Source organism: Pseudonaja textilis, chromosome 8, assembly GCF_049901715.1.
Source record: "Pseudonaja textilis isolate UNSWEBS1 chromosome 8, rPseTex1.2, whole genome shotgun sequence".
Lineage (NCBI taxonomy): Eukaryota > Metazoa > Chordata > Lepidosauria > Squamata > Elapidae > Pseudonaja > Pseudonaja textilis.
Window position 1 is genome coordinate 22765169 of NC_141997.1, and position 22217 is coordinate 22787385.

Genomic DNA, 22217 nt, shown 5'->3' on the forward strand with positions numbered 1-22217 from the left:
TGAGCCTTACCACCTTCTAGATTAGGAAGATGCTAAGTGTCTGCTCCTGAATAACCATTTTCTGTATCTTGATACTGGACTTTCCTTGGTTTATTGAGGGTTAGGGTTAATGAAATAAGTGAAGAGACTCCCAGAGTGGCAATGGAAAAAAGGGAATGCATTTAACTAATCACAGCTACAACTCCAAGCCTACCAAATGGTGGTGTCAAGAGTGACAAAATGTTCTTATTTTTCTGCTCTTATTTTATCTGCAGACTTGCATTCAGGGACCCTGCTCAGGTTAATTTAGTTCTCTGTGGGAAGGAATGATTTGGGACAATGATCCTGCTGGTTGCCATGACAGTTCTTCAAAGTTCTTCACAGCTAAAATTGCTCATATTCACTTAGATTCATTTTACAGTCATATGAAGCCACTGAAAAATACCATCCACCAACTTGAGATGAAATGTTGTCAGTATGCTGATGATACGTGAATATATATTGCTATCCCAGGCTAAAGCATAGATGCTGTGGAAACCCTGACCCTGTGTTTGGCAGCTGTGAAGGATGTAGAAAAACAATTTTAGTATGAATCTCAGCAAGTCAGAATTACTATTTGATCAGAAATTCCTGCATCGTTTACTTCAGAGATTGCTTTGGATGGGGTACAAATCTAAAGGATCTGTGCAGGGGGGGTGGATTCAAAATTTTTCCCTACTAGCTCTGTGGGGGTGGCTTGGTAGGCGTGGCTTGGTGGGACTCAGTCTCTAAAAGGAAGAAGGTGTGTGTGCGTGGATGGGGCCAACCAATTCAAATCATCCTACCACCTCTCCTGAGGTGATGAGTGATGGCTGAAGCATGTGAACCAGGCCAAGAATCAACAGCCACTTTATCTTGCTGGGATTAAATTTAAGCCTTCTGATTCTGAAACAAGATTTTGACTGCATCTCCTTATTGGCCTGCAATAAGACAGCTATACTGATATATATTAGCCTCATTTGCATCTATGCTACCTCACTCCATTCTAATAGGTGACTTCTTTTGGTGGTTTTATGTAGATGTTGAATAGTAAGAGAAAAAAGGTGGAACACTGCAACATGCCAACAGTGAAGTACCCTACAATTTGAGCTGTTTCTTCTCACACAACCACCATTTAGAACTGTTCATTCCAGATGAAGACCTATAACAATGCATCCTTGCAGTCAGAACAAAAGGATAACATAACTGATGGTACTGAAGGCCACTTTCCCCCATGCAGGTCCAACCTGAAGTAATGAATAATACCAGTCACTATATCTATTCATTGCTGTTATTTTCCTAAACAGTAATTACAGTAATAAATATCAGATACTTATAATGCAATAAGCCATTTTGTGTGAAGATAGCCAGTTGGAATGAATAAAATCCATTCCAACTTCAGTCAAACAAACTGTGTATTAGGGTAATGTCAAGGGGAAGCTTTTGCCTCTGATCCAGATCAGTGGAGATAGATCTGTAATTTGCTCTGCAAAGAAATAGTTGCTTTGTTTCCATTTTGTTCAATTTCTGTGATTTACAGAAAGGGAAGATAGAAGTAATCAAACCATTGTTTCAATCCTAGCTGCTGCCTGCCAACTTTTGCCCTGTATTTTTTTTTTAATAGTTGCAAATTTGTCTCCTATCAACAACTGTCTCAGTTTTAAATCAATGCCAGGTCAATCAATAACTTAAACAGATAAACCATGTGCTTTCTTGGCTCAACATACAAACATTCATGCCATTCTGTTAAATAATTAAAGGATGACTCATCAGTCCTTTTGCTGAACCTCTGGAACTGTTATAACCACCCAGTTTGTTCCACACTGATGCTTGTATTGTTATGTTAATAACAGATTTCCATCCATAGAAACTCTGGTATTGTTATTGTCAGGTACCAGTTACTTTGGACCTAAGTGAAAGTGACACATTATGTATTAGTAATTTGCAAGAGTTATCTACTTTATAATAAAATTTAGATTAGTTCTACTTAAGCAACATATTCAGCAGAACACACCAGATGGGAGTCACAATTGCACCTAAAGGTACTTGTTCTCTTTAAACATTGATTGATGGTGATTGATAGCTTGGTAATATTCATAAAAGCGTCACTCCAGATATTCATATATTCTAACAGGATCTACACAAGTATGATTTGTTTATGTATAAATATCATAATGAATCCTTTGAGTAAGAAATAACAGATGCAATTACAAGAACATATTCATGTGTATTTGTGGGGAAGGAGAAAGGTTGTCTTATGGTTCCTTAAAAAGGGGAAAATCTTTTAGCCTAAAACCATAGAGAGATGATAAAGATCATATAATTAATCTATCTATGTAACAGTGGGAGAGCCAGTTTGATAGAATGGTAAAGGCACCAGGCTAGAAACCAGGAGATTGTGAGTTCTAATCTTGACTTAGCCTGAAAATCAAAGCACTTCGGAAAAAAACATTGGCATGAAAACTGCAGGGTTACCAGTTACCAATAATGCATTGAAGGAAAATAAAGGAAATGAAAGTAAATTAAAAAAATGAAATGAAATGAAAAAGGAAAGGAAAGGAAACTTTGCAGTGTCAGCCAGTTCCTTGCACTATAATATTAAAGATGTTCTTTTATTCATACAAAATAAGTAAGTTAAATATACTTAATCTAAAAAACAAATGGCAAGAAGTAGAACACTATATTTTAAAATATTTCCAGAATAGATGTTTCAAAAGAGTTGCTTAATGGCATATAAATTACATGAATTAAATTAAATTAAATTAATAAAATATTTGTCCTCTTAAAGCTGATGTTAGATATACAAATTATATAATTGAATGCTGTTCGCTTTATGGAAATGACAGCAGAGGTGGTATTCAGAAGATTCTGACCAGTTGTGGAGAACCGGTAGCAGAAATATTGACTAGTTCAGAGAACTAGTAAACTAGCCACCTCTGACTGGCCCCGCCACCATCTATTTTCTGCTTCCTGAGTCCCAGCTGATCAGCTGGGTCTTCTTTTGTTGCCCCGAAGAGGAGAAGAGAGCTCCTGAACAGGAGAACGGAGGTTAGTGGGGTGGGGAGGGAATGGGATTTTGCAGTATCCTTCCCCCATTCAAATTTTGTAACAACCGGTTCAGTGGGCATGACTAAGTGAACATGGCTATATTGGTGTGGTCATGTGACTGGGTGGGTGTGGCTTCTTCTTTTTTTGGCAGCCCTCCCCCCCATTTTTGGGGCCCTCTGGGCATCAGGGAAGCCTCCTGGAGGGCATTTTTGCTGGGGCTCAGGAGGAGAAACTGGAGCCTGGAAGGGGCTCGCAGCACCCGCCAGACACACTCCATTTTGGGGCCTCCAGGGAAGCCTCCTGGGTAGTGTTTTTGCTCCCAGAAGGCTCCTCTGGGGCTTAGGAAGAAAAAGAAATGGAGCATGGGGGGGGAAAAAACACCCTGTGCTCCATTTTGGAACCTTTTGGGCCTCAGGGAAGCCTCCTGGGGGGTGGGGGGGCTTTTTGCTCCCAGGAAGCTTCCCTGGGACCCAGGAAGGGAAAAAAATGGAGGCGGGGCAAGGTGGAGCTGTGTCCCGCTTCCATGTTTTTGCCTTCCTGGGCTTCAGGAAAGCTGCCAGTGGAAAGCAGTAGGTAAGCGAGGGGAATCCCGGCACAGCTGATCATAGGAACAGCTGATTGTTGGGAGGGAAAAAAAGAAATACCTTAAGGAGTGACTGGATGAGGAGGGGAGGGGCAGGCAGAAAGGGGAGGGCCAGCCAGGGGCATGATTTGCTGCTTCTCTGAACTGTGCAGAATCATAACAACCCCGGTTCTATAGAACCGATCTGAACCAGTAGAATCCCACCCCTGGGGGAAGGAATGGAGATTTTGCAGTGTCCTTTCCCGGCCTTGCCCACCAAGCCATGTCCCCAGAACCGGTAGTAAAAAAAATTGAATCCCACCACTGAATGACAGGTCTGGTAAGATTACTGGCCCTCACTTCCATTTTGTTTTCAGAGCACCATGTTATTATGAGCTAGTCAATAGGCAGAAATTATGTTTTTGTTTTTCATCTACTGTTTTTCAGTGACACACTGAAGTTCATGTAGCAAGCATTTTAGGTTAAGGTGAGTGGATTCAAAATAATATGCACTCTCTAAAAGTCTGTTACAAAGGGGTGTTTAATTTCAATGTGATTCACAGGAAATATTAAAAACATGACAAAGTAATAGTTATATGACAATCATCCTTTTAATACTCCACATTGTCACATTAAAATTAAATATTAATTAAATATAAATGAAAAAAGCATTGTTTTTGTCCTGGTGTGGCCAAGTATTTTTGGACGGCCCCCTTATTCAAAGACCAAGTAGGGCTACCAGCCGAGCATGAAATTGTGCATAAGAACTTCTCCTTGGGGAGGCATAACAAACAAACCTGTTGGATTTTCTTGGTCTTTAACTCCTTTCAGCTGTACAATCAATGGGAATTACAAACTGCAGATACTGGACATATCCATATGTCTATTAGAATCCAAATAATTCTTAATGGGATGCCAGGATAATCCCTGATTTCAAGGACCTGGATTCCTTACCTGTTTCTAGCGAAGGCATCAGAGGTGGTATTTTCTGGTTCTCTGAACTACTCAAAATTTCTGCTACCAGTTCTCCAGAACTGGTCAGAACCTGCTGAATATCACCTCTGTTGTGACAGCTACGCCTGGCTCTCCCGAGCTCTGTTTTAGCTGGCAGAGGCTTGCAGGAGGCTGTCGTGGCTGAAAACAGAACTCGGGAACTGCCATAAGCACCCACTGACATAAGTAACATCACGCTGGCCATGCCCACCCTGACTACACACACCCCGCCCCCCCCCAAGGTCAACCACAACCCTGATGCAGCCCTCAATGAAATCGAGTTTGACATCCCTGCCTTAGATGGAAAACCCTGCTTAAAAGTTGCTGCTGGATTGCAATTTTAATATGACATGAGGAAAAAAAATAACTAGTGGTTTGATCTATTAACTGGTTTTAATATAAATTAGATTGGTTGTATCTTTGTTTCAACTCCATTCAATTTTTTGTTTTGTTTTGTTCTGCCTTTTTGGAGAATGGTGGTCTGCATGCTGCTGGACCACATGGAGCACTTTCTCTGAACAAAAGTTGCCCTGCTCAGGTATTCAGGACCAGACAGCAAACTTGTGATTAAAGGTAACCTGCAATTAACAGGACAAAGTGAAAGAAATGAGCGAAAAGCAAATCTAAAATGATAGAGAACAGGCTTTAGGAAAGCTGTCAGATTTCTGGCTTTGAAAATAAGACATGTTTGTATTATTCTATTTTTAGATCCAAATTAACTTCATGTTTGCCTAGGTATTCTAAATTATTTACTTTTAATCTGGTTTTACTACTCCTTATTCTTTCGTTCTGCTTTATTTTAAACCACACAAACATGACAATGTTGAAACACTTACTAAGGATTTCTTCATGCAGGCCTTACTTCTTGTTTCCACAGTTTAACACGTGTGTTCTTCTGATTTTTCTTCAAAACTGATTAAAAAAACCACTTGTGTGCTTTTCAACAGTTCTTTATTTTATAATTTATTCTAAAAAGCAATTTTTAGCATCAAAGAAACTTGTCTCCTATATTTTATCCATTAGGGAGAAGAGCTGTGGTGTGTTGCAACTGAGTTGAAAAAAAAAATGCTTTACTACAATTAATGATCCATCACTACTTCTTTTGCATTTGATCATTCTAATAGTGGATTGCTGAAATAAGATAAAAAGTATTTAATGGATTAATTTAAACCTAATCTTATGCAGACATCCCTGAAAGTACATGCAATTAAAATCATTTGAGGGTTACTTTTTGGAGCACAGAAAATATAAAGGTAGAATCCTTTGAGATTTTATTAAAACATCCTCTTATCTTACTTAAGCGTTATGGCACTCAGTTCATAGACAATTAACTGCATATAGAAATCTTTGGCTAAAAATAGAGATGGTGTGGTGGAGTGGCTACAGTATGGCCTAAGATCTAAGACATTTGTCTCTGATATATAATACTATTGTTATTCATATTTTGTAGCAAGCTATAGGAAGGAAATTGCAACATCTTTTTATATCGTGGCTACCAAAACTGGATGCAGTATTCCAAGTGTGGTCTTACCAAGGCATTATAAAGTGATATTAACACTTCAATTGTGTCCATTTTAGTGTTGATACATTGATTTTTGATGCATATTTCTTGTTGCATTATTCTTATTTATTTATTTATTTGTATCCCACCTTAAATATTTTTACAAATATCTCAAGGTGACGAACAAATCCAACACAATTTGGGCTGAAAGAGAATTACAGGGTCACTTAGCTAGCTTTCATGGCTAAGATGTGTCTAGAACTCATGGTCTCCTGTTTTCTAGGCTGATACCTTAACCCAGGGGTCCCCAAACTTGGCAACTTTAAGACTTGTGGACTTCAACTCCCTGGGAGTTGAAGTCCACAAGTCTTAAAGTTATCAGGTTTGGAGACCTCTGCCTTAACCACTAGATCAGACATGTCCAACCTGCAGACCAGAGGTGGTATTCAGCAGGTTTTGACCAGTTCTGGAGAACCGGTAGCGGAAATTTTGAGTAGTTCAGAGAACCAGCAAAAACCACCTCTGACTGGAGAATTTACAGTATCCATTAAGGCAGATAAAAGTCCAAGCAATATATTTAAAAGAAATAGCATCAGTGGAGTCTGTGATTTTCATATCGTGGTTCTTGGGACAAACTGAGAAAAGGAGAAGGGGTTCTGGGAGGGTGAGAACATATTCTGACCATAGAGCTCAATTATGCACCACAGGGTTTGCCTTAAGCTATGCTACATAAACTGTGCAGATTGAATTAAGAATAATCAAATCCTCTATGAATCCAATCACAAATGATGCCAGGATATGCAAAACTTGATTGCTTTATTATTTCTTCCTAACAGCAATAGGTTGTAAGCATGCAAGCACTTTGCCCTTCAACTGCTCCATGCTGACTTGCTACATACTGAGATAGTTATGGGAGTGCCAATGACTTAGTCAGTAGTGATTGACTTTTTGCACACTAATAGAAAAGAAACCGTTGGAAGATTTATGCTAAGGCTGTCTTGCTGTGTCTAGCACTTTGGCTAAATATGCACACAATTATCACAGCATGTGGCAACTTTGGCTAGATGTTTGGAGCAAACAACTAAAAGTGAAGTCCATAAGGGTCCCAAAATGGTGCATGCATGGAATCAACAGCAACTTTGTTGCATTTCTTTTACATTGCATTAACTCTGACCTGTTGGCCAATAGAAGATATTCTCATTTCTTATAGGAATTGGAGTTTATGATAGTCTGAGGGCTAACAGGTAAACTAGTATAGGTTTTGCTTTTGGTGTTCTGATATAGAATGTCAGCTGTTCTAGTCACTGCTGCCACTTGCTATTTGAGGAAGAGCCACAATAAAGCTAAAAACATTAGGGCCACAATTTCTGTCTAAATAAATGCTTAGTGGAAAATATATTGGTTCATAGTAACTTTACTCTACAAGATGGAAGAAAAGGCATCTGAATTACTGTTAATTTTCAAGTTTTTTTACTCTAATTGTATGAGAGATTCCTTCCAGTAATGCATAATTCTATAATAGGTGGAGTTTTATTGAGTCAACTAAATTCCTTATAAAGAGTCACCATGAAAAAAGGAGTAAAATACTCATTGATTTTTATTATATGCACAAAAATGTGAAGTCTTAGCTGTTTTTTAGCCTTCATATGCATTGAGTTTTTCTTAAGAATGATGTAATTTCTTGATATAGTATATGTGTGATTCCAAGCAGGGTGGCCTTTTGTCATTAACCAAGAGAATTTTTGTCAATACACAGATTTTCTAAGTGCTATCCAATTTTGGGGGGGTGGGGTGGCACCCAATATAATAATAATCACTAGGACCAAACACAGCCAGTTTATGTCATAATCTTTCATTTTCAATATTTAGATTTTGATACTTAATGATCTTCTCCAATTCTTTGTCTTCTACTTTACTATCTCCAGGTATTACCACAGGAATAATCCACACTTTATTCTTTTCAACCACAGTTAAATTTTGTATGTTATGTGCCATAATTTTATCAGTTTGTATTCAGAAATTCTACGATATTGTAACCTGCTCATTTTTGACTACTTTTTCAACTCTATGTTCCTACCAATTTTTAAATAGTGGCACATTTAATTTCATTGTACGAGGTGCAATGACAATAAAATAAACCAAACTAAACTAAACATGATAATTTTTAAGATATTCCATTTTGGTGATTGTGTTTTGTCATTGTTTATAATCAATTTCTGCGAAGTTCTTGAACCAGCTGAGTATATGATTACTTTTTCTTCTGTATCTTTGTATAATCTGCACTTTTCAATTCTTCATTAGTTCATTAGCAATCAAAAACCAAGCCTCTTTTAAAATTTTCCCGTTGTAAACCATTGTCAGGTTTTATCTTAACTACGTTTTCCCTCAATCCTTTTGTAGAAATTGACCATATAATTCTTTTCCTTGCAAGCATTTTGTTCTTGTTTTTATTACATTATTTCATGTTTTGTTTTCTGCACATTCAGTAAGTTCCAATTTTGAAATGTATCAATGCTTGTTCTTAGCTGTCTTTTGTACAGTATAATCAGCCAATGCTTTTCTTCTTTGACAGTTTGCTTGACTTTCCCCACCCTCTGAGACAATCCCATGTGGTTGCTTACACACATACACAGAATGATCTTAAAAATAAATACAATTTAAGCAGCCTAGTTATACCCCAAGTGTATCCAAGCAATTCTCTGCAAATTAGGTTCTTCATCTAGACATTGCAGTAGAAACAAGTGGCATGTTGGGTATGATATTTGTACAGATGAATATCAATTAGTACCATTAGAAAAAATAATCTTTGTCAATATACAGTAATTACTAAATGTTGATCAAACCTGAATATGTTTATTCTTTATTTTAGGACTTTTCAAAGCTCCTTGCTGCTTTGTTTCATTCATCTGCAATAAAATCTACAATACCCCAATTTTTAAATGTATAGGTCATGTACTTTATAACTTTATTTTCTTTTGTTTATTACTTTGTATGCCATCCATCCCTTTCCCTCAGTTTTAGGTGGCTTACAATTTTATAGATTCCTTTACTAGATTTTCTTGAAACAAGTTTGCATTGCACCTTTTCTTTCAAAATTTGACATATTATCTATAGAGAGATTTCAGCTTAGCCCCAAGGTTTGGAATAGTACATTATTGAATGGCATTTGTTTAATTGAGTATGTTGTCTCTAGTGTTGACATGTAGTGATGAATGTGAATATATATTTGAAAGCTTTGTCATTATATAATTTTTGGCCAATTGATCTGTCTTTTGCAGTTCAGATGGCAAATCCATCAATCACCATGAAAGAGTGTGAAAAGGTCTTAATCAATTCAGCTTGGAAGTTGGGCTTGACAGGTCCTCGTCTCATGGATTCAGGCCAGTGGTGGGAATCAAATTTTTTTACTACTGGTTCTGTGGGTGTGGCTTGGTGGGCTTGACACGTGACTAGGCTTTTTATTTTTACAGCCCCCCCCCCTTTTGGGGGGCCTTTTGGGCCTCAGAGAAGCCTCTAGGGGGGTCTTTTTTGCTCCCAGAAGGCTCCTCTGGGGCTCAGGAAGAAAAAAAACAGAGCCTGGAGGGGGCACACAGCCCCCAGCTCCATTTTGGGACCTTCCTGGCCTCAGAGGAGCCTCTGTGGGGGCATTTTTGCTCCCAGAAGGCTCCTCTGGAGTCAGGAAGGCAAAAATGGAGTGGGGCGGTCTGGGCCTCAGCAAGGGGAATATCATATGAACAGCTGATTGTCAGGAGGGGAAAAAAAGAAAGAAATGCCTTAAGGGGCGAGTGTCAGGCGGGCGGGGTGAGTGAGCATCGGGCGGGTGGGGCAAGTGAGCCAGCGGTGACTGGGTTGGGGCGTGGCCAGCCAGAACTTACTACCGGTTTGGTGAACCATGCCAAATCCTTGCTACCGGTTCGCCCAGTGTGGTGCAAACTGGCTGAATACCACCACTGATTCAGGCCATAGTTATAAGAATGGGAATGGATAGCTTCAGGAACTAAAATGTTGACCACAATATTTCTACCTGTAAATTACAGTGTATTAATCTTGTGTGAAATAACAAAAGAAAATTATGTCTCTTCTTCTGGGTTTCTGAAGCCTGTCCAATAAATGCAGTCATTGTTACTAGGTTAATAATCATATATATTGCATCACCTGCTGTAGTTTGCCTTATTATGATTTTATCAAAAGAGAGGGGAATAAGGACAAATAATGTTATAATATTTGAACTTCTATTAAAAATATCATGAAATATTTTTTGTAAATTTGTATTTTGGAAACTACTGTTATTTATCATACCCCACCAATGGCCACCTTCAAAATTAGATTCTATATATTAGCAAGTAGAGCTGTGGTCATCCAGATATTGTTGGAATATAATTATAATTCTCCTTATCACTGAATCAGTTGACAGATCCAAATGGCAGTTACTGGTGGTCTAAGTTCCCACGTCATATATAATTCACTTTCCAGACTTTTTTGATTTAATACATTTCTTCCTATGAATTCAGACAGGATCCATTTTAAGTTGGTTCATGCATAAATCCTGCTCAGGTTATACAACGCATACTGATTTTTAATTAAGACTGTGTCTGTGTCTGTGCATGGGATGGGGGACAAGTGATGCAACACACACCACAATATTGTAATGCAAATTACGCAAATGAAGTATTTGAATGATTTGCACAGTCATGCCATAATATATTTGCTTCTTATTATACCCAGCATTTTACAAATGTACTGGGCGGCAGTTGTAAAAAGTCTTAGATAGGACATCCGGGGAAAACTGGCTTAACCAGGAAGCTTCAGATTGAGCACAGAACTGAATTGTGTGTCACCCTTTCTCAAACAATTTACCTACTGAGCAAATAGTTTGAGTTACTTGGAGGAAAGTTGATTAGCTAGATAATAATTAAATCGAAGGAGTAGAGTGGCGTTGTTGCTGATTTTGTTGTTATCATGATATTGGGATTTGTTATGGTTATATACTATCTGGAGTTGCATTGTGTAAGTTGGGTGGCTATACATACATTAAAATGTAAATAAATAAATCATACTCCATAATTAAGCTGCCCAATTTTTCCATTGCTGCTGATACTAAAATGAAGCACGTCCTGAAATGAAACAAGCTAATTTGGATCAAATAACACCCAAGTGACCACTATGCCACTTAGCTGTAAGTTTCTGGGCTCCTATTGCCTACATCAACCTTTCCACATCTAAGCGTATCACTTTACTCAACTGGCTCTTATTTCTCTTTCATTCTGCTTGATGACTTTACAACCCAATTCACGCAATGCCAATTTTAGTCATTTTGTGAGCAATGCTATTACCTTCGGTTAGTGTCTTGTAAGTATATCCTACCCTGGTTCTCTCCTCTCCCCCCTACCACTTTTGTTTCTCCAGGAGTTTCTCTCCGTTAAGTGGCCTTGTTCTCTCATCGGGCCTAGTTTCAGCTTACAGTCCCAACCTCTTCCCTCCTCCTTTCCTGCAAATGGGTTAACATAGCAACTTAGCACATGCTCAGACATTGGAACTCCAGAGTATGGATTTGTTTTTCAAAGGTAAATTTTTGAAACATAGACAAAATCAGTTCCAGATACTGGAAAGGTAGCAGAGGACAAAGAAGACCTGTGAAGTCAAGGGAGAGTTTCTAGAATTCTTCCTGTTCATCGTTGGAGGCTTGTAAACTGGAGATGTGCTGAATTCAGATTTGGGGAATCAGCTGACTTTACTTCTAAAACCTCAAGATTCTTTTCACATAAAAAAGGCGTAATTTATTCTGAGGACTGAATATGGTCCTTCCCCACACAAAAAAAATCAGTCCAGATCTTCTTTAGTTCAGGAATATAAATAACATAGAAGGAAGAAAACGAGAGGTGATCAAATGCCTTTAGCACATATTATGGTCAGATCAAGTTAGAGGACACCTTTTCTGACTGCTATTAAACTACTTTGAATCAGAATAAGTGAGGGATCTGGCAGAAGAACGACAGCATCAAAAACAGATGGTGATTGTTCTTTACGTGTCAGGCCCCACAGAGTGACCCTCCCAGCTTCTCCCACCATAATAAAAGGGCAATCTACCTTCTCTAATAAAAGGGGAAACTACCTTTCTTCATTACCTGTTTCATACCTGAAATCTCCTTTGCAAAAATCCATCTTAAGGAATTTCCTTCATCCATCCTAGAGAAATTTTCAGAGCAGTAATCCTCTTATGGCATCTGGCTCTGGGCTCTGGGACTTTCAAAACTCTGCCAGAGATTCTTCTACTTTGTACCCTCTATCAAGGTCTAAGAATGGAACTTACTCCATTACCACTACCTTTGAAGAAATAGCTGATTGTATTCTATGCTTGCTGACATGAGCCTGGATGTAACTAATATTGTTGCATTTTAAAATTATTATTGAATCAAAAAACCAGTCTCAAGTCTATTGTATTCGTCTTAAAAAATCCTAATTGTGGGGTTTGTTGATTTGTTGAACAAAAATGAAGCTAGCAGAGCTCCAGTTGTGTGGTGATAAGAACCATCTTGACTTTTTTGATTCTTTATAAATATTGCTGTGTCAGTATTTAATTTGTGTTGTCTGTGTGGTCCTTTCTGGGTGATAAATATGAATTTTGTCACTGAAACAGTTTTATCTAATAATTGCAGGATCTCAGCTATGAATAGTACCTTTTTCCAAAATAACAGGTATATGAGGTGTTTTCTACTTCAAGTCCACCCCGGAATATGTATAAATTATAAGTAGTCCTGAGCATACACACAGAAACACACACTTATTTATGCAATTTCTTCATATTTAACCATCAACATTTGAAGAGCCACATTTCCCCAGTGTATTGAAATGTTCAAATATAAAGTAAAACCAAAAAGCTTCTGCAAAAGTAAAGTTGCACAATTCGGCACTTAATTAAAACAAATATCAAAGAGATAAACCCATTATCATATATGACTTTTCAACACATCAGTTCTATGAAGACATAACAACATAAGTCACCGATCTAATGCAGAACAGGGATTATTTCTATGCATTTGTCTATTTGGCTCTTGTCCACTTGTCCAACTGTTCTTTTTTACTTTTTCCATTGGAAGCACTACAATCGCTTTCTGCGCTCTTGTTGATAAAGGAACAGTGCCGAGTTATTAAATCAATTGTAATGGAGCCCATTTGAGCAGCAGGAGACAAATACACTGACTACCAGAATGGTGGGAGCTAAGAGTTTTCATTTACTTACCATAATAGTTAATTTAGCTCTGAAGCCTACTCTAATTACAGATTGCTCCACCCATCAGAAATATGTACACATGTTGTGTTACTGTGTTTCACCGTACTTCAAATTATATGCATGGTAATTCATTAAGCAATGTATATTCCTAATATTATATGTGTGGGTAACTTGGGATAAACATTGTAATTTACTTATATGGTATAATGAATATCAACTGGAACAAGTATTTTATTAAATCAGTAATCTTCCAATTCTCAATCAATCCTATAGAAATTTATCTATGTATTCAATATACACTTTCCATTTAATTTTTTTTTATTGTATGATAATCATAAACCTTCTATTTTAATCTGTACTCCAGTATAACCAAAGTCATTTTTTTTGCAGTCATCCTTCTGTGCATCCAATTTCCCTTCTTGCATTTTTTCTTACTTTTTTTCCCAATACATAGCCGCAGTTATTCACTGTTAAGTGAAGGCAAAAAACCCCCCATAATTCAAGGTTTCTAGAACTGCAGTCTAACTGTACTTGACTAAGAATCTACCCCTTCTATCTCCCAAGCAAAACTTGATTGATCTCCTTAAAGTCCAGGTTCCCTAAAATGCTGCATTTGGACTTTCATCTTCGTTGTACGCTACTTCCATTCTTGGATGTGTTTCTAGAAAATAATCATCCCTGTTTTAATCAGCACTCTTATCTACTGATTGCATGGGACGAATAAATCCATGTTTTTTTATTCATTAGTTAAATATATGAGCAGAGCTCTACAGGCATATGAAGGTAAACTGGAAAACTCACCTAGCATGATCAGAGGTCTCAATCTTACATAAAACATCCACTGTTAATGCACAGAGGTTGAGTATCTGGCCAATAGTCAGGATATTCTTTCCTTCAACCCATCACCCATGGAAGACATGTATCTGGAGAGATATTTATTCTTCCCCAGCAAATATTGAAATAATATTTTCATGGCTTTACACTATTTTTCCCAGTCTGTACCAATCACCTTTATGGGGACTGTAGTCAAAATCTAGAGGCACAACCTGAGCCAAAACCAATTACCAATCCTCTAGTATTATACTATAACTTAAACCAATGAGAACCTGTTGAAATAGATGGATATTTGGAATGTATAAATACAACCAAGACATTGTACTGTCAAAAAACGATGATGAAATATATCAACATACTTTTCTTTTATAGATATATTTGTATTTTAATCTGTTAATTTTCAATAAAGGCATATATATATATATATATATATATATATATATATATATATATATATATATATATATATATATGGATCTTTGGTTGTTCGGGTTTTCTCCCGCGTAAGATTCGAAGTATCTAGGCAACGTTTCGATGAAGTCTCATTCATCATCTTCAGGCTTCTGTCTCCGGCTCTGTGCTTCTCAGAGTAATGGAGATTGCAGCTGCTTCCTCCTTTTAACTGCCAGTGGGGGTGGGACTTGATTGGGTGGGGGCTTGGCTGTGTTCTGATTGGGTGGGGTGTGTTCTCATTGGTAGGGGTTTGGCTGTGTTCTGATTGGTTGGGGGGTTAGCCGTGTTCTGATTGGTTGGAGGCGTGTTCTGTTCAGGTGGGGGCTTGGTTGTGCTCAGGTTAGTCTTAGTTGCTGGGGGATTTGAGCTGGAGAGTTGTGATCTTGCTGTTTGGCTTCTAGTTCGTGGTCCTTCTGCATCTTCATAGTGGGTGTCGGTTTGCTTCATGTATGGCTCAGAGAGGTTTGAAGTGGGTAGTGATGCAGCTGCAGTGCAGCTTCTGGTCCATGGTCGTTTCTCATTTTCTGAAAGGGTGGGAGTCTGTTTTCTACATGGAAGTGTGGTGGTGGCATCTTGTGTGGCTCTCATGGGTGTGGGTCCGGTGTCCTTCTTCATGTTAGGTACTCGTCTGTTCATGAGGGCGGGTTTCCAAATGGCTGGAAGGCGGGAGGCGTCATCTCGTTTGTTCATGCTGTGTGGGCGTTTTTCTATCTCTATGGCTTCTCTGATTATTCTGCTGTTGGAGTGTTCGGTTTTGGCGATAGTTCTGGTATTTTTAAAATCAATTTCATGTCCTGTGGCTTTGAGGTGTTGGACCAGGGAAGAGGTCGTTTCTTCTTTTTTGAAGAATATATATATATCTTAAAAGAAGGGGTTAGGACACAACAATCTGGACAGAATTAAAACAAATGCAAATACCACAATCCTTTGCAGTATTCAATACATTTCCAGTTTATTTTGCAATAGTACCCATTATTAACTATATTGCAATACATTACAAAAATGTCAAAATAGGTCTTATCAATTTATAATTTAACTGGAATCTGAAACCATGAAGTGACATTCTTCTGCTATCTGAATGTTTGTCTCTTTCAGTGGTTTTAGTTGTACATTTTGCCAATTGCATGTGAATAAATTAAGAAAGCTTGCTATCCAAGAAAACAGAATTTCCTGGCTCATGAGAAGAATTTGCTATGTTAAGACTGGTATCTATATACTGTAAATTAGATACATATGGAAAAATTAGCATCTAAAATTTTCAATGAATCTTCACAGGAATATATCATCAGACAAAGTTATAATAGTTTTAAATTGACAAAAGTTTAAAATCTTGATTAAATGGTTAAAATGTTTTAATCCATTTATTACACAATCCAACAGCAAGCATAAAAATACTGCAATAATGTACTGTTTTATACTTAATAAAATAACCAAATAAACCTGCTATTTAACCACTGTTTTGTGGCTTCTATAGGATTGTTTAATATCTTCTTTTGATTCCAGCTGATATTTTAAAACATTCACTGTTTTAGTAAAGATAGTTTGCTTAGTCCCTTGTCTTGAGGTGGCCATTGTTTTCAAATTTTTCTCAATGTGGTGTGAAGTTTAGCATTGCTAGAGAGAATATTGAAAGTTCTTGGCTCTCAGAAACTTCTGACTAAAAAAGCTAAATGGAACAAAATAATCTGGGGAATTGTGAGTCATCAATATTCAGCTTGAATGGGTCAATCCAGGTGGTACCCACACTGGCCTTAGTACAACTATGAGTTCTATTTTTGCAAATTAGCCTGCAACAACAGTAAGCAGGAGGCTGCTGTTGCTCACTCTTGTTGCAGGCTGATGCATACGTCATTTTATTACAGAGCAGAGGGACAAAACTTTAAAATAACACAAAAGCAAGGTCCAGCTGTGGAATCTGGCTCCAGTCCCTAATAATAAGGCTTCTAATTTAACTCTGTAATAGTCAGCTTACCTCATCTAATTGCCAACTGAAAGCAGGAGTTTCTAGATGTGTCAGCCCACAATAATTCTGAATATGAAAATTGGCATATGGGTAACACAAGGAAGAGATTCTTAGGTCATAGCTGTGCCAAAGGTACCTTTTTTCAGGGAGGCAACTGGACTTGTTTTTTTCTTTGAAGACGTTTTGCTTCTCATCCAAGAAGCTTCTTCAGCTCACTATCCCACTATCTTGTCAGAGCTGAAGAAGCTTCTTGGATGGAAAGTGAAGCATCTTCAAAGAAAAAATAAGAAAGTCCAGTTGCCTCCTGGGGGGAAAAAAGCACCTTTGGGGTAACACAAGGAAGTTTCTCCAAATTATGTCTAATTATGACTATGTTTATGACCATTAAAAAAGAACTTTTTCTAACAAAATAAATACACAAATAAAAATCATGAAGCGTAAAGTTTCACAAGTATAACACCTGTGCTTAGATATTTTCTCAAACTTCAGAGGGAGTTTGAATTGCTGTTTAGACTTAATGTCCTTCTGTGGAAAATATTTGATGATTCAATCAATGATGCAATGCATAGCTGTGACCTACATTTTAATTGGTGTCCTACATACAGTACCTCACCATTTCTTCAGAACTGACCCAGTTAGGCAAGCCATGATATTATGAAATATTTTTCTGCATATTGTCAGTGATTTGTTGTAGGAGCTATTCCTTTAACGTTTTTATTGACTGTTCCTTGAAAATTGTGGTGGTTTTTGCCAACTTATGGTTCCTATAAATGCTTTTTTGATTAAGAAATCTTCGAACAAATTTCACTGGATTGCACATATTTTGGAAGATAAGTTATTCATAAACAAGAGGGGCATCTGTTGCAAGCTCAAGACATGTAAATAGCAGACCTGGGAGAAAAGCTTGGATGAAATATCAAAGAGCTTGAGATATTGGATTCATGTGGGATTTGACATAGCATCTGTGAAGTAATAGCTACAAGTAAATATGAATCATTAAAAAGTTTATTATAACTACTCTCAGTGTTACTTCATTATCTAGATCAGTGTCTATCTACCTTAACAACTTTAAGCTGTATGGACTTCAACTCTCAGAATTTCCCAGCCAGCATGAATCATTAAAGAAGTTTCTTATAACTACTTTTAGTGTTACTTCATAAACTCCAAGAGTAGATAATGAAAGCTTAAATACTAAAAATGCAACAGTAGAATAATTGCTTCCAATCAGTAACACCACAATAAAAGAAAATTTGGGGGAGGGGGAAATCCAAGGCTCTTTTCACTATAATGTTTATAAGGGTTTCATGATAACACATTTGAAAAGGAGGCAATTAATTTAAAGAGAAACGAAGCTGGAAAACTATTACCTCCAAAGTCTTAAATGTTCTGTGATTACTACCCAGAATAGAGAACCTATTTTTATATTAACAAACTAACTTATAAGACCCTGTTATTCAAATTGCCAGGAAAATTTTATGTCTCTCTCTCTCTCTCTCACACACACACACATTACAGATAAGCTTTGTTATTACAGTAAAAGCCTTTTCTCCCACTGAAAAAGTTGATGTTGATAATGAACAGCAAGTTGGTTGAGACAAGAGCTCAAAAATGGCTTGCAGGGGACCTGGTACGTTTACCAGGTTAAAAAATGCGAAATGTAAGTAGACATCCTGTATCTTCTATCTTCTACCTATATATATAAAAGTGAAATACCACTCACGCATCATCACAAAATCTCCAGAACCATAAAGCCTGCAAAATTGAAATTTGGCACATATGTTCCTCTTGGCTTCTAGGTGCTCACTATGAAAGGATTTTTCAAAATGACCATCAGAGCATTAGTATTTCCTTTATTATTATTAATGTTATGTTCTGAGAACCCTAGGAGTTCTCACTCAGGTCCATTCACTTTGCGGGGGCGTTCTCCCCCTTCACTCATTGGTTGGTTCTCCCCAGCAGCCAGCTATAAAAGCAGGCTGCGGGGTCCAACCAGTTACTGATCGCTGCGAGCCAGTTCCCGGCTTGGCAAGCACGGTCAGCCCTTTATTGTTATAATAAAGTATTGTTGCACTCATGCTCTGGTTCAGCCTCTCTTTTCCCAAACTTAACACTGGCGACGAGGATGGGATGGCTACCAGAAGCACCATGCAACCGCTGAGTCACTAGCCGCCGATCCGCAGCCAGAGAGAGAGCGATCGGCCGGCGATAAGAGCAAACGCTGATCCGCAGCCAGATAGAGCGGTCAGCAAGCAAAAAGAGCGAACACTGATCCGCTGACAGAGAAAGCGGTCAGCAAGCACTAAGAAGTGAACACTGATCCGCAGCCAGAGAGAGCGGTCAGAATCGAAAGTTAGAAGCGTCTGTAGTCGCTTGTTAGCCCAGCTACAGGGAAAGTGAAGCGCTGCGAGCCGCAGCCGCTCGTTTGTTTAGGCGCAAAATTCAAACGGCTGTCATTTGAATTTCAAACCTAAAAGGTACAGCGCGGTGCTGTAGTCAAGTCACTGACGCCCACACAGGCGCGAATTCAAACGCTGCCAACGGCTGATAGCCAAACCGTGTGCTAGCCCAGAGAGAGAGAGAGGATTGCGAAAAGCCTCTCCAGAGCTGAAATCACTTGCCTGCCACAGGCACTAGAACCTTTTGCCGCTGCCCCAGAGAGATTTTGTCCACAGGTTGTTCCACCGGTCCCATCACCATGAATTCCAATCCAGTCTTCCCAGCGTTCAAACCGGATGAGGAGAAGTGGGAATCATACAAGAACCGCTTCAACCATTATATCGATGCAATCGGGCTGGCTGATGCTGTGGAGCATCGGAAAAAATCGTATTTCCTGATCTACTGTGGAGCCATCGTTTTCGATACTGCCACAGCCCTCGTGGCTCCACGTGAGTTGAAAAACGTTCCTTGGTCTGAACTACTTGAAATCCTCACTAACCACTATTCTCCCAGGCCCTCACAGATTGCCAGGAGATTCACCTTCCGTATGAGGAAGCAATCGGACAAGGAGACCATCAATCAGTACATGGCCGCCCTCAGAACAGCAGCACTGCATTGTGGGTTTGGAACCTACCTGGAGGACATGCTCCTCGATCAACTAGTCTGCGGGGTCAAGGACCTCCACCTTCAGAGGCGCCTTCTCGCTAAAAAGGACCTCAATCTAGCGCAAGCCGTCGAGGAGGCCTTGGCAGCAGAACTGGCAGCGCAATCAGCCACCGAAATCCATGGCCCGACTGCAAAGCTAACGACAGTTCCAGTCCACTCCGAGGAGGTGGTAGCAGAGGAAGCCCCTAGTGATGAAAACGACGTCCACCGCCTCTCCAACACCAAACGGCTGCAGGTAGGAGCCAAACAAGAAAACATCGGTCCGCCCAAGCACATCACCCTGTGCCTAGCCTGTGGTGGATCTCATCTGAGGGCCACCTGCAAGTTCAAAGGAGCCACCTGCAATAACTGCCATAAAAGGGGGCACATCGCGAGAGTCTGCCAAGCCCCTCAAAACTCAGCACAAAGGCACCCCCCCTTCTCACACTCTGGACCGCAGAGGCAAGTATTGAACTGTCGCACTCACCACCATGCCAAGCACACTTGCCACACTGTTAGTAAAATCTCTCTCTCCGTTTACTTAGAAGGTAAACCGTGCCGCATGGAGGTTGACACAGGGTCAGCGCTCTCAATTATCTCGTGGAACACCCTCAAGAGGCTCCAGCCCAGCCTATCAACTAGCCGGCTCCAGAAGTGCCAGTTTAGTCTGAAGGACTACCAGGGGAGGACCATTCCTGTAATCGGCAGAGGCAAGTTCCTTATCAATTTTAGAGCTTTTAAAGGTCACCTACCTCTAGTGGTAGTTAACGGCAATCTCCCTACTTTATTGGGGCTCGATTGGTTTCCCCATCTCGGCCTAGGGCTAACAGGAGTCCATGCTGTCTCAACCTCTGACACTGACTCCTTATTCGCTGATTACTCAGATGTATTCAGCGATGAGCTGGGGTGTTATAACGGTACCCCTATCTCATTCTCAGTCGACCCCCAGGCAGTCCCAATCAGACTAAAACTGCGGAGGGTCCCATTCGCTATTCGGCCAAAACTAGATGCAGAATTGGATAAACTGTTAAAACAAGGGGTCATTGAGCCAACAGATTTCGCCAAATGGGAGACGCCCATTGTCACACCCCTAAAAAAAGACGGTAGCCTGAGAATTTGCTCGGACTACAAGACCACAATCAATAAGTTTCTACAAGTCAGCGCTTACCCAGTGCCCGTCATTCAGCATTTATTACACACTTTTGAACCCGGCAGCATTTTTGCCAAATTGGACATGTCTCAAGCATATCAACAGTTCCCTGTTGACAACCAAACAGCGGAACTCCAGACCATTGTCACTCACAGGGGTGCTTTCCGATGCAAGCGTCTCCAATTTGGCGTAAGTGTTGCCCCAGGTATTTTTCAATCCCTCATGGAGCGGATTTTGCAGGGCCTCCCTGGTATAGTACCCTACTTCGACGACATCTTAGTCTCGGCCAGGGACAGACCCCAACTCTTCCAGAGAGTCAGAGCAGTGTTAGAGAGGTTCAGACAGCATGGCCTCAAATTGAAAAAAGAAAAATGCGCCATTGCCACTAGACAGGTGGACTTTCTGGGTTATAAAATTGACGCCTCAGGCATTCACCCCTGGAGTCCAAGGTTAAGGCAATTCACGAGGCACCCACTCCAACCTCCAAAACTGAACTACAGGCCTTCTTGGGGCTATTGAACTTTACGCCTCCTTCTTGCCCCATAAAGCATCAGTAGCTGAACCCCTACACAGATTACTGGATAAAAATCACCTTGGCACTGGGGGCACAAAGAAGACGCTGCTTTTCATGCTGTCAAATCATTACTCACGTCAGAGGCGGTACTTATTCAATTCGACCCCAACCTTCCATTAGTGCTGGCAGCAGACGCATCTCCCTTTGGAATCGGGGCAGTATTAAGTCACAGGCTTCCCAATGGCGCCGAGGCTCCCATTGCTTTTTTCTCCAGGACGCTCTCTACAACAGAGCGCAATTACAGCCAGATCGATAAGGAAGCTCTAGCAGCTGTTGCAGCAGTGAAAAAATTTCACGAGTTTCTCTTTGGCCATTTTTTCGAGCTGGTCACGGACCACAAGCCCCTCCTGGGTCTACTAGCTGGGGACAAACAGACCCCTCAGGTCCTTTCTCCTAGAATGACGAGATGGACCCTCTTCCTTGCAGCCTACTCCTACAGACTCATACACCGCCCAGGTAAAACATTGTCCCACGCTGACGCTCTCAGCCGCTGTCCCTTGCCGGCTCCAACTGAAGACCCTGCTCCGGTCCACGCTATTTTTGAGGTCACCCAACTGGACCTCCCCATCACTGCCCTTGACATTGCCGCTAAAACCAAGGCAGACAAAACGCTCGCCCAGGTGCTCGACTGGGTGAGGAGGGGGTGGCCGGGTTGTAATGTTGAAAACAAATTCACACCTTTCAAGACCCGCATGCAGGAATTGTCCAGTTTGCAGGGCTGTCTACTGTGGGGCACTCGAGTGGTCATCCCGACCTCACTGCGTACCCGAGTTCTGGAGGCGTTGCACGAGGGACACCCTGGCATCGTTAGAATGAAGGCATTAGCACGC

At 39.9% G+C, this 22217-nt stretch overlaps 1 protein-coding gene across 1 annotated transcript in view; it reads right to left on the reverse strand.

Moving 5' to 3' along the window:
* Positions 1-4805, reverse strand: part of LOC148125145 (uncharacterized) — a 65919-nt gene extending 61114 nt beyond the window's left edge. The window contains exon 1 of the mRNA XM_087938156.1: positions 4562-4805. Coding sequence (XP_087794282.1) covers positions 4562-4805 — 244 coding nt within the window. The remainder of the gene's footprint in view (positions 1-4561) is intronic.
* Positions 4806-22217: the final 17412 nt, after the last annotated feature.